The sequence below is a fragment of the Octopus sinensis genome, unplaced genomic scaffold, assembly GCF_006345805.1.
Source record: "Octopus sinensis unplaced genomic scaffold, ASM634580v1 Contig10116, whole genome shotgun sequence".
NCBI classification, from domain to species: domain Eukaryota; kingdom Metazoa; phylum Mollusca; class Cephalopoda; order Octopoda; family Octopodidae; genus Octopus; species Octopus sinensis.
Window position 1 is genome coordinate 45,665 of NW_021831996.1, and position 15,432 is coordinate 61,096.

Here is a 15,432-nt window from a genome sequence, read left to right on the forward strand (position 1 = left end):
CTTCTACTATAGCCAAGGAACAATCAAAAACTTGAGTGGATTTGGTAGATGGAAACTGAAAGAAACCCGTCATGTGTGTTTGTGTGTGTGTGAGAGAAAGAGAGAGAGAAAGAGAGAGAGAAACCGATGTTGGTGTATTTACGTCCCTGTAACTTAGTGATTCGGCAAAAGAGACCGATAGAATAAGTACTAGGTTTAACAAAAAACAAAAAAATAAGTATGGGACCGATTCATTCGACTAAAAATTCAAGGTAATGTCCCATAACTGAAACAAGTAAAAGATAGAAGAAAAGCTTTACTAAATACGTAAATAGTATTCACTCTTCATAAGAATTATTTATTACTTCCCAATTAAGAAAGAAACTATTATAGAACGGAAGTTTTTAATTGTAAATATACGACACAAGATAGATGGTCCCTAAACAGACTTCAAATGTTAATGGTGTAACAAGAAATATGCTGTGATCGTCTTATACAAATATACAAGTTAATGAACATGTTGTGGGACAATGACCCTTCTTCATATACACACACACACACACACACACACACACATATATATATATATATACATATGCCCAACAATTACAAACTGATTAACATATATATAGGATGCCTAAACACTGGGACAAGGAAATCAAGAAGTCTTCTTGAAATAGAAAATAATGTCCATAGTCTTATGTAAATTAAATTAACTGATGCTGGTCATTCGTGAAATTGTGAGATTATCATATTAACTTTAATCACATGACTGTTTCATCTCATATTGTTCAAAACGGAATTTCTGTTTGTTCTGTTTGAAGTCATTTAAAATGAATTTCATGCAAAGGATTTATAACTCGAAGTTTTAATTTGAAGGAAAAGGAAAGAAAAATTGCGTGTGAGAAAAAAATTTGTACTCTTGATTCAGTTTTAAACATCCTTAAATGAAGACCTTTGTTGAGGCTTAACTCTTATACTAACAACATTCATTGTTGGTTGCATGGTTAATACTACCTTATATGAAATTGCTCTTGGTATAAAAAAATTCTTTATTTCTAACTGTGGATGTTATCTTTCGTATGACGAGGAGTCTTGGGAATATATTTTTGTTTGTGACGAAGGCAAGCAATCCGAAACTTCGAAGTCACTACCAAACTTTTTCCCTCTAAAAGTTTAATAAATATTTATTCGCCTAAAATATTGAGTTATCTTTCAGTTTCATGTTAAATTGTTTTCTATATACAACTTGATATAAAACCAAACATTTAGGTAAATGGAGACGTGTGTGGATGGTGCGTAAAAGTGTGCGTATGAAAGGAGAGAAAATATATGTAAAAGACAGTCTATCTGCTCTCTAACCTTTCTCTGTTTCTCCTCTCCTTATAGTCTTTAGTTCTCTCTGGCAAACGACTTCTCCCTCGTTGCCGAACAGTCATTGTGTATTGCAAGAAGTTTTATTTGTACAGTTCTGGATGTTAAATTTTAGAACGAAGTGTTGCTTTCTAAGTCTTCCTTTCATTTCCCCGTCTTCCGGTATGTCCATTACGACGAATGTAACTTAGACCTTCGATAAATATGAACGAGAAAATAAATACCAAACTAAATTAAGCACCGTTGTCAAATGATCGACTAAAACGTTTGGAAGTGATGCTCCAGTATTGCTGTAACCCTCCCCATCTCTCTCTCTTCCTCCCTCTACTTGAAAACAGTAAAATAATATAACACCAATAATACACTTGCTCCATTTTTATATATAAGCATTCAAACAGAAAGCAAATGCAATGTCACGCCCGTTTTCATCCAAGATACAAATAAATACATGGCATACATACAATATACAAACATGATCATCAAAGATAAAAAAATTAAAACTTTACAAAATACCATTTATAAAATCCACACTTGGAACGATATTTAGTTTCTCCGTCACAAACGAAACACAACGTACAGAAATACCCAAAATAAAACAAATATTCCTTCTACTCTAGGCACAAGCCCGAAATTTGGGGGGAGGGGTCCAGTCGATTAGATCGACCTCAGTACGCAACTGTGGAGGCACATGGCCTAATGTTTAGAGCAGCGGACTCACGATCGAGGGATCGTGGGTTCGAATCTCAGACCGGGCGATGTGTGTGTTTATGAGCGAAACACCTAAGCTCCACGCGGCTCCGGCAGAAGGTAATGGCGAAACTTCTGCTGATTCTTTCACCACAACTTTCTCCCACTCTTTTCTCTTGCATCTTGCAGCTCACCTGCGACGGACCGGCGTCCCGTCCAGGTGGGGAACCTATACGCCAAGAAACCGGGAAACCGGCCCTTATGAGCCAGGCATGGCTCGAGAAGGAACAAACATTACGCAACTGGTACTTAATTTATTGACTCCGAAAGGATGAAAGGCAAAGTCGACCTCGACGGAATTTGAATTCGGAACATAAAAACAGACGAAATACCTATTTCTTTTACTACCCACAAGGGGCTAAACACATAGGGGACAAACAAGGACAGACAAACGGATTAAGTCGATTATATCGATCCCAGTGCGTAACTGGTACTTAATTTATCGAACCCGAAAGGATGAAAGGCAAAGTCGACCTCGGCGGAATTTGAACTCAGAACGTAGCGACAGACGAAATACCGCTAAGCATTTCGCCCGGCGTGCTAACATTTCTGCCAGCTCGCCGCCTTCCAAAATAAAACAAATATTAATCAACATCAGGCATTCTCACAGACTAATAGATTGGAACATAGACGAGTACTTCAAGAAAATTAACGAAAAACACACACCTATTAAAAATATGTGTATCGTATTAATCATGAGTTAACATTACACCGTTTATTGAGTACTCTCTTCATCTTTCGGTGACAAATAGTAACATTAGAACAAACATGCATACACGCGCACACAAACTTAACTCATATACATACATATATCACTATATTGTATTGAATACACGATTATCTTCTAGTTTTATCTTATTTATCAAAATATTTTCATAATTTTCACGGGAGTTTCTTGAAATATATTTCGAATAATAAATATTCTAAATCCAACATTAATACTCTTAGATCTTCACAGTTTCGTCTTCAGTCTGAAGTGATATATTGCTGTCTTCAAAAAATATTAGAACCATCTTAACAATAACAAGCTACAAGCATGTAAATGTATGATTAAGCTACTAATAACCAATGTAAATTCGCTTGCAAACGTAGTAGTTGTAGTTTTCACAACTCCAACTGTTATATTGATCATACAAACATTCACTGACCAGTCCACCAAGCTCACTAGCGGCAATGCACTATTTCATGCGACACAAAACAGGAAAATAGCAGATAACATGTCTACACAAAACCAGACTATTATGAAAGAAACACAATATGAATTAGTGAAAAAATGAAAATAACCATCTGACTGATGACGTATAAATGTAATAGTAAAAATTAAAATCCCCATGGTAACATATATATCTACTACATTGGTTCTGTCTACTATAAATGGACAGCAACCTACGTTGATATCACTCCTGAAGATAAGACTGTGAAGTTCTTAAAATATTAAGATTTCAAGGAAATTATGTGAAGAGGTTTCGATGAAAAATAAAATTGGAGTAGTCTTGATATCAAACCAACATACAAACATGTGTACGCGTGTGTGCGTGTGTGTGTGTGTGTGTGGGCGTATGTGAGTGTGTTCAAACGTTGCAATTTTTTTACCAAATAATGGAAAATGGTGTAGAGTATAAGGTTCGTTAAAATTGTGCTTTTTCTTGCACTTTTGGTATTCGGGCTTATTTTGTATACATTTTATAGATTGCTTTCTGATATTGCTTTATTAGGGTGAATTCTATGTCGTCGTCTTTCATTGGCTAATTCATCGGTCGTCCTGTTTTTGCTTGTAGTTTTCTGTTTGAGTAATATTGGCACAATTGTGTATTTCAGATATTCGGTATACATACCGAGAAGGCGGCGAACTGGTAGAATCGTTAGCGCGCCGGACGAAATGCTTACCGGTATTTCGCCTGTCGCTACGTTCTGAGTTCAAATTCCGCGAAGTCGACTTTGCCTTTCACCCTTCCGGGGTCGATTAAATAAATACCAGTTACGCACTGGGTCGATATAATCGACTTAATCTGTGAGTTTGCCCTTGTTTGCCCTCTCTGTGTTTAGCCCCTTGTGGGTAGTAAAGAAATAGGTATACATACCGCGTGGTTTCATGTGTCGATTTGATTGCGTAACACTTTGAACAAATCTATTTTACTATGGATCAGATTACCCAAAGCCTTGTGAGTGGAATTTCGTAGAAGACAACCGTGAGGAAGCCCACATGTGTGAATGTATACACACACACACATGCATACTTACACACACATAGACATACACACGTGTGTATGTATGTGTATATGTTTGTATGTATGTATGTGTGTGTATGTCTGTATTTATGTATGTGTCTGTGTATGTATATATGTGTGTATGTATGCATGTATGTATGTATGTATATATGAATATGTGTGCGTGTGTATGCGTATGTATGTAAGTCTGTATGTATGTATGTATGTATGTATGTATGCGTATGTATGTATGTATGTATGTGCATGAGTGCGTATGTATGCATGTAAATATAAAAACGTAAAGCACAAAATCGGGTTTTCGCGTTTCTGTTTCCTTTCCCGCAAATTGTAACCTAACGCTTATACACGAGGATGACTAAGAAAAGAAGATATTATAGTATGCGAGGAATAAAGTTAAGGTTTGAAGTGAAACAAAAATATAAAGGGAGAAGAAGCGAAAAGAGAAACTAGAGAGAAGCTTTTGATCTTTGGCACTCTAAAGATAGATCGTTATTCCTCTTTTGTAGTCTTTTGGAAAGTAAAAAGGCAAGAGTTAGTCTGTCACTTGTAACAGACAAGCTTCATCTTTTTATCTGGACACTGGCTTTGTTTCAATTAATTTCGAATTTAATGAATTTAGTAAAATGATTGTCATTATTAAGGTGGTTCTAGGAACATAAAGAAGCATAAAATTTTGATATAAAGTTTTCATTTAGCCCCCTTGAAACCCCCCTTTTTTTTACCATAATAATATTGAAATACACTGCTTTTGTTTCAGTTAATTTTGAAAATGATGAGTAATTAACGGATCTTTTCGGTTTGACCGGCAGTTTTTTCTAGCGGTGTCATATGAAATTGTCACCCATAATAATGACCCTAGTATCGATCTATTGCATTTCAATTTGTTTTAGGGTTAGCGTTAGTTAGGGTTAGTTAGGGTAGTTAGGGTTAGTTAGGGTTAGGGTTAGGGTTAGGGATGGAGGGAAGGGTATCTTTTTTTCTTCAGAAATGTAAATAAACACAATCTGTTTCTTAAACGAGGGACATATTCATACGGCACAGAATGCTTTCACCTCAATAGACGTCATTGATTGGTTGAAATATCAGAAATTGAAGAAAAAAAAACAACAAATATCTTACAAACTATAGAATTTTCTCAATGAAGCCAAGAGAAAAAGATGTTTTATAAAAACATTCTACCAGTATACGAAGTTTAAAGGTGTTTAGTTACGTGGTAATTATTTTAAAAAACTGCCGGTCAAACCGAAAAGATCCAAATTTACTATAATAACAGTCATTATTAAGCTGGGATTTGGAAAATAAATTAACATGAAAGATTGATGGAAGCCTTTAATTTATCTCACTTTAAAACAAGAATCATGGATCCAAGTGCGGTCTTCGGTGAATTAGTGTGAGAAGGAAGACTACTAGATACCTTTCAAATAGTAGACGTCACACAGCTAGATTAATTGATTAATGCACAGAACGTTTTGAGAATGAAAATTCCCAGATGATTTGACGCCTATGATTTGGCGACCATACTCTTTTACTCTTTTACTGGCCATGCTGGAGCACCACCTTTAGTCGAGCAAACCGACCCCAGGACTTATTCTTTGTAAGCCTAGTACTTATTATATCGGTCTCCTTTTGCCGAACCGCTAAGTTACGGGGATGTAAACACACCAGCATCGGTTTTCAAGCGATGTTTGGGGGGGGGGCAAACACAGACACACACATACATATATATACATATACGACGGGCTTCTTCCAGTTTCCGTCTACCTAATCCACTCACAAGGCTTTGGTCGGCCCGAGGCTATAGTACAAGATACTTGCCCATAGTGCCACGCAGTGGGACTGAACACGGAACCATGTGGTTGGTAAGCAAGCTACTTACCACACAGCCACTCCTGCACCATGTAAATGTTTAGTGCACTGAAACTTACACTAATTAATATAATCATTATTCCTGTCAGAAGCTGATCGAAGGTTAAACATTCGCATGGACCAGATCATCTGATACTGATCCCTGACTGACAGCTTGTTGAACTGATTGATAAACTGCGCTTTGACACTTTACTGTATTGACCTGGTACTAAGTTAATATCGGAGAAAGTGTTGTATCAATCCAATCGGTCATCTCAAATCTAGAAACTTGAAAGGACCGAAGGAGATATAACCAAGTTTTACTGATTACAACTCTATTTCACGCATATATATTTATCAATTAATAGTTAATTGAACATAAACATATCAAATGCAATGAACTTTAAATAATTTAATTCGGAATAGTTAAGCACCGAGGAAAAAAATTTGGGTTTCAAATTTTGGCACAAAGCTAACAATGTCGAGAGGGTGGGGCTAAATCGATTATATCGACCCAGTTTTCGACTCGCAGTTATTTTATCGGTCCCAGTATTCAACTGGTGCTTATTTTATTGACCCTGAGAGGATAAAAGGCAAAGTCGACCTCAGCAGAATTTGAACTCAGAACGTAAAGACGCGCGAAATGTCGCTAAGCAATTTGTCCGGCGTGCTAACGTTTCTTATTTCTTTATTGCCCACAAGGGGCTAAACACAGAGAGGATAAACAAGGACAGACAAAAGGATTAAGTCGATTATATCAACCCCAGTGCGTAACTGGTACTTATTTAATCGACCCCGAAAGGATGAAAGGCAAAGTCGACCTCGGTGGAATTTGAACTCAGGACGTAGCGGCAGACGAAATACCGCTAAGCATTTCGCCCGGCGTGCTAACGTTTCTGCCAGCTCGCCGTCTTGATCTGAGAAAAAATGTTAGTCAATGAATAATATTTTTTTTAAATCACCATATGCACTATGAATAGCAAAACTCAAATTAATGACATGCATATCTATTCTTAACATATTCCGGCGGATTCGAACAAGAGTCTACTGATTGCTGTTGCATTTCGTCATTGGAGAACGACTCTTTCAGACAAATGTATGTTCAGAATACGCTCAATTCATTGGAGTGGGAACACGTTGATAACAGGGGGTTGAATTTTGTTGCGCAATTTGTTCAATCCAAGCTACACCAGACCAATGAATCTTATAAGTTATTGGTTCGATCTGGTATAGCTGTAGCAAGGCGGCGAGCTGGCAGAAACGTTAGCGCGCCGGGCGAAATGCGTAGCAGTATTTCGTCTTCCGCTACGTTCTGAGTTCAAATTCCGCCGAGGTCGACTTTGCCTTTCATCCTTTCGGGGTCGATAAATTAAGTACCAGCTACGCACTGGAGTCGATGTAATCGACTTAATCCGCTTGTCTGTCCTTGTTTGTCCCCTCTGTGTTTAGCCCCTTGAGGGTAGTAAAGAAATAGGTACAGTTGTAGCTGAGGAGATAGACAAGGAGAGAGGCAAGGAGATGGACAAGGATGAAACACTGGTGTTCCCCCACCAACAACAACAACGAATCGAGTGTGAAATGAACACACATTCGTCTGAAAGGAGATGTTACTCAACGAAATACACCAGCGATTAGTATACACACGTTCAAATCTGCTGGAAAGTATTAAGAATGAATACGTCTGTTTCGTAATGTTGTTTTAATTATTTCGACAAGCATAGGAAACATCACGAGCTTAGGTATAAGCTCCCCAAAGAAGTATAGACTTCATCATACTTGCAGAAGTTGTGATGAGAAAATTACTTAGTAAATGTACCGTAAATACAGGCCTGTCGCGTGACTTTTAGATGCCTTCTGCTACTTTTGTTTCGAGGATCCATCCCCTCAGTCAAAATTTATAATCTACGCACCTTTTATTCATAGCTATATTTTACTTTATTCTGTCTGAAGTTCAATATTTCACCTTATCCTAAAGGCTCTTTAGTGGTACAATGAAATATTTTTATAAGAACTTTTGCAGGTACAATGTATTACCATTTTATTTCTTGAAATTTTCAGTTAACAGAGTTTAATTATTGTTCAACATCTTAACCAAAGTAATAGATGACTCATCTACGTATTTTGATTTTAACATGGGGCACTGCAACCGCGGAGGTCACCTGCAACCGTACGGGTTACAGGGGCTTAGCGATGGCCCTGCGTAAATAACACTGGCTGATGGTGAAAATTATATTTTATAGAATGAATTAATCGGAGAAATTAACCAATAAATTTCTTCGGAATAGAATAAAATTACGTTACGTTAAATTATTATTAGTTGCATTGTACCATGTCCATCGGCCAAGAGAATTGATTCTCAACTGACATAGTCCACCTAGCTGAGAGTGAAGGGAAAACTTACCGCTGGGTTGTAGAAATAGTAAAAGATATAGTGGTACTTGAAAATTGACTCTGCCTCCAGTGATTAGTGAAGATGAGTTCGATTACATGTGGGAGTCCGAAAAAGTTTGCTATTCATTCAACAGCTGATAAGAATACAGCCAAATGTCTTCGCCTCCGTCTACCCATCTACTTGTCGGTTGAGAACTAATATTTCTTCTGATAAGTTCTGCGTATACAGGCATCGATCACCGAGTGTATATACCACTCAGCTAACTTTGATATTTAAATGTGTGTGTCGATGGATGGATGGATGGATGGATGGATGGATGGATGGATGGATGGATGGATGGATGGATGGATGGATGGATGGATGGATGGATGGATGGATGGATGGATGGATGGATGGATTATTTATTTATTTATTTAAAGGTCACAATACTTGTATTAAAGCGCTACTAATAGTTTCATATGTTGAGAAAACTCAATCATATTCTTAAGAAATTGAATGATAGAAGAAACGCGAAAAACTGAGAAGGCAGCATATAGAAAACGCATACAGTGAACAACGGAAAACGGAAAATGTAAAAAGTAAAAAAGTAAAAGACCTTAAATGATAAGGCTAGAATGGTATCAGTTCAGTCAGGAATAGGCGGAATTTTCCAATTCTTCAAAATATATTTATACATATGCATGCAACCACTGAAAATGTCTTTTTCGGCGATCACATCTGCTTCACCTCCCAAGCTAACCAATCATATCTATCGACTTTTCTTTCTTTCTTATCGCATACATTGTTGTCAGCTGAGCATGCTATATCTATGATCCAGCACCGTTTGCTTTCTTTCTCAACACTATGTCTGGTTTCCTATTCTTTATCTCATGGTCGCACTGATTCATAAAATCTCATAGGACCTTTGCATTATAATTTTCGATGATGCCTTCGAGTTTATGTTCGTACTACTTTTTTTCTCAGTCAAGTCCACACTTTTTGCAAAGTGTCCAATGGACAATCCTTACTATGTTGTCATGACGTCTCTTATATTCTTTCTGGGCGAGTGGTGTACATTGACTGGTAATATGCCATACGTCTTCATCATTTTGCACTTATCTCTTTTTGATGTGTTGTTTATTCTGTATTTGATGTAATTGTTTCTGAATGCTTGCTCTTGGGCAGCACAGATTAGAGCCTCTGTTTCTGATTTTAAATCACTTTTAGTCATCCATAGCCGTCTTTTTTCTCTGTCTGTCTTATCTTCAACATCCCTATGAAATTGTCCATGCATTCCTTTCTTTATCCAACTATTTTCAGTTTCATTCATTCTCAAGTGCTTGTACAGTACTTTATCTTTACAATCTTCCATCCTACATAAGTCTGACCTTACTTCCAATAATAGCGGTTTTGTGGCATTTTTACATACCATGCTATGTTGTTTTCTTCTGCTCTAGTCTCCACCTTAAATTTTTCTGTCATTTCTTTCTCTATCAGTTTTTTGTTGGCGACTCTTGAATACATACACAGACTTTGCTTTCCTCAGAATCAGTGTTAGTGGTATCATGCACAGTCCAAAGGTCCGTGGGGACAGGCAGTCCCCTTGGAAGATGCCTCTCCTGATTTCTATTTTCCCTAAAATTCTTCCATAAGTTGTCAGTTCCGTCCTCCACTTCGCCATACTTTTTCCAAGCAATCACTCAACATTCTATGCAATACCAAATAGGTTCATACATTCCATAATCCAAGAATGTGAGATCATATCGTATGCCTTACGATAATCGATTCATGACATGGCTAAGTTAGTTTTCTCCCTCTTGCAGTCTCTAAGTACAGTTTTGTCTACCAGGAGTTGACTCTTGGTACCTCTGCCCTTACGCTTGAACTCCTGCTCAAGTGGAAGGATTCCATGTTTTTCCAGATGTCCGTACATTGGCTTTGCGACTATTCCAGTCAATAATTTTTACATAAGTAGCAAACAGGATATCGGCCTGTAATTGTCTTCCGTATCGCCTTTTCCGATGTTTTTCGAGCACAGCACTGTCCCACCCATTGTCAACTATTCTGATGTTAATTGGTCGGCATTTAACAAAAGTTGCGTTGTGCAGTTATTCGTGCATGACATTCACCAAATCTTTTGATCCAGTAGTCTTGAAATCCATCTGGTCCCGGGGCCTTCCATTTGTCCATTTTTTGCTGATTTCCTTCACTTCCCTAACTGAAATGACTAGCTCTGGCCTGTTGTGGGCAAACTACTGTTTGTTTCAGTTCTTGCAGCCATTCAGCATCCTTCTTTCGCTCTTTGTCTTTGCTCCAGATGTCACTCCAAAATCTTTCACTTTTAATGTTATCTGGTATCAATTTTTCATCTGTACACCCTGCATTTATTTCTTTGTAGAATCTCTTCTTATCTACCCTGAATAACCTATTCTGCTGGTATCCCTTCATTCTTTGGTCGTATCTTACCATCTTTCACTTGGCTCAATCTCCACCGATCAACCTTTTTATGGTTGCAAATAATGTTTCTATCGTTCTCCTGTAGACTTGCCTTTATTCTATCGTGTGTGCTGGATAACGACAGGCTGGAGCCGGACCAGTATCTTTGAGCCTGCCGGGTGCAACACTGTCACCATCGAGTTCTTCAGTTTCATTACCACCGTTATTCACTATATTTTGTTTTTTCATTGTCACTCATATTAGGTAGCGATTATCGGGTTGCGCAATTACCAGTGATTTTATTGTAACACCATCACTCGATGTATCATCGATCTGGACATGAGGAGATTCCAACCGCTACCTTTCATCATTATTATTGCCATCACTGGTATTATTATTTTCATGTTTTTACTATTTGTCATTGTTAATATTTCCTCTGATCCGACATGAGTTTTGGCTAATTGTCATTAACACTTTCGTGCTAGTACTAGTTTCCGGGTCTTATCTGTTAGCGTAGACATTATTATTATTATTATCATTAGTAGTAGTAGTAGTAGTAGTAGTAGTAGCTTTATCACTATTACTAGCGATAGTAGTAGTGGTGGTATCGGTTGTAGTGGAGTAATTAATATTAGTATTAGTGGTGGTGCTATTATTATCAGTCGCCTCAGTTACACTCGTACCTTCATAGGAGGCGGGGGATGTTTCATACCCAGTGCATGGACATGCTAACCACTTAGGTCATCCCAGAAACAGCTGTAAGACTTCAAATTAACGTTACCCTAATTAAATTATTCTAAATGACTTGAGATACTCGTTCTGCCATCGTTTTGATTTTCCTCTACTATAATATATATATATATATATATATATATGATAGAAATAAGAGCTAAAATGCTCTAATGCTGTAGTCAAAGCACCTAATTATATACAAATATACAAACATGGACTATAATCGTCTGAAAACGCCGTTCGAGGATTCCTTATACTACATCCAGTTTCGGCAATTTCTGTTGCCTCATCGGTAAGAATTCGCTCTACTTTAGTCGCACTCAGTGACAATTATAGTTTTCCTTTTCGGTAAAACATTGCAAACTGCTGTCTATTTTAATTTTAAGTATACACGTTAGCGATTCCTTAAATCATCCAAATATTACAATGATGAAAACATATACTGACGGAGAATTAAGTCCGAAATCTGCCGAAATAGGGTGAGTCCTTACTGATGAGGCAACCGGATTTGCCGAAACTGAATTAAGTATGAGGAATTCTCGGGCGATTATAGTCTCTGTCAGTATATATGTATACAATTATGTGCTTTGACTACATTAGACCATTTTAGATCTTATTTCTAGCAATGTATGTGTTTCTAATATCCTAGTCACATTTAGTGACAATTATAGCTTTCATTTTGGGTAAAAAAAATTGCAAACTATTGTCTATTTTGATTATATCTGTGTGTGTGTGTGTGTGTGTGTATCTATACACTTGTTGGCGATTTCTTTTCCTTCTTTGATTTATATATGTGCGTGTGCATGTGTGTATGTGCGTGTGTGTGTATTTGTGTGTGTGTGTGTGTGTTGTGTGTGTGTGTGTGTGTGTGTGTGTGTGTGTGAGTACAGATATGGCGCTGGCGTTGAGGTGTTTGCATCGCAGTCATATGGTTCCGATATACCGACTTATATAAACGAGTGATACGAGAGCTGTGACATCTTGCTTGTATTAATTTCAGCTCACGTTAATAACTGCAAATTCAGAGACAGATAGAGAAGGAAGGAAGGAAGGAAGGAAGAAAGAAAGAAAGAAGAGAGAGAGGCAAACAGACAGACGGACAGACATCTGACTGTTGAAGAAAGACTTCAAAAGTAACTAGTGGCGGCTTCTCTTGAAAATGGACGAAACTTGGCGTTTTGCTATTATCAAATACCTGCAGAATAGGGTAGAGTCCCTATTCTGCCATGGTTACTACATTAGAAGATGATACTCCAGCTTTATCAACAAGGCAAAAGTGAGCAGCTGAATTTAGGATGGGAAGGGATAGTCTTAAAATTGAACCAAGATCTGGAGGTCCTGCAACTTTTACAATTGAAGAAAAAGTTGATCGTGTTCACCACATGGTGATGGATGTTAGGCGATTGAGTATAAATCAAATATCCAATGCGATTTGCATATCCCGTGAGGAAGTTGAGAACATTTTGCTCAGTGGACTTGGCAAGACGAAGGTTTCTGCGCAGTGGGTATCACATCTGACACCTTATCAAAAGCTCACTAGGCCTATTACATCACGAGAAAATCTGACAGCTGGTTTCCTTGAGCGTTTACTAACCCCAAATGAGTGATGGCTTCATAACTTTGAGCCAGAGACAAAAAGACAATCCATACAGTGAAAACAGCCCTCCTCACCTGCTCCAAAGATTGCCAAGGTCGTTCCATCTGCAGGAAAGGTGATGGCCTCTTTTTTGGTGGGATGTAAAAAGCATGGTGTTTATTGATTATCTTCAAAAGGACCACACCATCAATGGAGAGTACTATGTCAAATTGCTCAGGCAGTTACGAAATGCTATTAAGAACAAACACCCTGGGAAATTGACGAAAGGGATCTTGTCTCATCAGGACAATGCTCTAGCATGCAAGTCCTTGCTTTCAATGGTTGTTGTGCGTGATTGTCGCTTTTGAGGCGACTTGATATATATATATATAATATAATATATACTAATATATATATATATTGGTAAAAACGGTAAGATAACAAAGAAAAGAGACCTCATATCATGAAATAGATGAAATTTATCTGTAAATGTAATATGTGACAATATTCAATAGCCAAGATAAAACTCTGAGTTTCGGATGCCGAGGTGGAAATTCACACCACCAACTCTTCGAGTTTATCTTGGCTGCCCGAATAATTGTCACATATTATTTACAGATATATATATATGTGTATGTGTATGTATGTATATATATGGTGTATGTATGGTGTATGTGTGGGGGTATATATATGTGTGTATGTGTATATATGTGTATATAGGGACTAGTGTGCTGTGTGTGCATGTGTGTGTATGGATTTGTGTGTGTATGGTGTATGTGAGTGTGTGTGTATGTGTATATATATATATATATATATATTTTTCTGTGTGTATATGTATGTTGGTCGTGTGTGTATATATACATGTGTGTATACGTTTATGCAAGTGAGTGGTGTGTATGTATACATATATATGTGTATGTGTAGATATGTATATGTATGTGTGAGTGTATATATGTGTGTATGTGTAGAGGTAAGTGAGAATCCTTATTACCTAAAACTCTATTCCCCTTTTTATATATATATATATATATATATATATATATATATATATATATTATATATATTTTATTATTTATATATTATATTTATTTTTTATTTTTATTTTTATTTTTTATATTTTTTTTATATATTTTTTTATTTTTATTTTTATTTTTTATTTTATTTTTATTTTAATTTTTATTTTTATTTTTATTTTTTATTTATTCTCCTATCTATTTAACGCTGACTCCTTGACCACGCCCCAAGTATGATTTTTGCGCTATGCCTACCCCCCAAAAAGTCCCCACCAACACCCCTTTAAACCTGCCTAAATGTATAAATGCCAATACAATTTTGTAACTAGCTTCCTGAAGATTTCTCTGAATGAAACAGTTCTAGTCCTGTAGAAGCTCCTTCTATATAATAAATTAATTTTACTCTGCTATGTATTGAGTACCTTATTTACTGTGGTTAACCCCGAATCAACCCGGGACCTACATATCCTAGCACACCCTAGTGCCCTTATAACCATCACCAAGAAAAAATGCTGACAAGATTGACCTCGACACTTCCCTGAAGAACATTACTATCCCACCAAGGAAAACAGTACCAAAAAGCCCTCATTAGACGGACTGATGAGTTCATCAAAAGAATCCGATGGAGATCGTTCTTCTTCGACCATCCTGATGTAGCATCTACCAGTAATGATAAGTACGGCTTCAAACAAATAAGGCCCCTCCTACCAACAGCCTACTTGAACCGTTTGAAGAAGACCTCTTCCTCATGATAAAAAACATCAAATTCAGGAGAGTCAACTTACCTTTCCAAACGGAACTGAATGAGAAGCTTTCGAAAATGAAAAGCTCCAAGAACCTCCATGTCCCTTCGGACAAGACAAAAAAAATATTTACGCGGTGACGCGGACACCTACAACAGACTAGCCGATAACGCCATCACAGCTAAGTACAAGAAAGTAGACGACGCAGCGCTAATGAAAACCAATTTAGCCGGGAAAGTGATTGCCACCTCCCTTAAAATCGATGACCGAACCGAACCCCTGAGGGTGAAGTCCCCACACTTCACCCTGAAGGACCACAAAGACCATTTCGAAAAATAAACCGTCGGTCCGTTTGATTAAACAACCAAGTCTGACATCGGATCCGCAG

The 15,432-nt window shown here is 37.3% G+C and overlaps 1 protein-coding gene across 1 annotated transcript; it reads left to right on the top strand.

Annotated features, from left to right (window-relative positions):
• Window positions 1-13,007: 13,007 nt before the first annotated feature.
• On the top strand, window positions 13,008-13,319 carry LOC115228284. Its single transcript, XM_029798904.1, has one exon. The coding sequence runs from the start codon at window positions 13,008-13,010 to the stop codon at window positions 13,317-13,319; it is 312 nt and encodes a 103-aa protein (XP_029654764.1).
• Window positions 13,320-15,432: the final 2,113 nt, after the last annotated feature.

Excerpts from the sequence above, each read along its gene's own strand:
- LOC115228284 (XM_029798904.1), top strand. The coding sequence starts at position 13,008 with ATGGGAAGGGATAGTCTTAAAATTGAACCAAGATCTGGAGGTCCTGCA.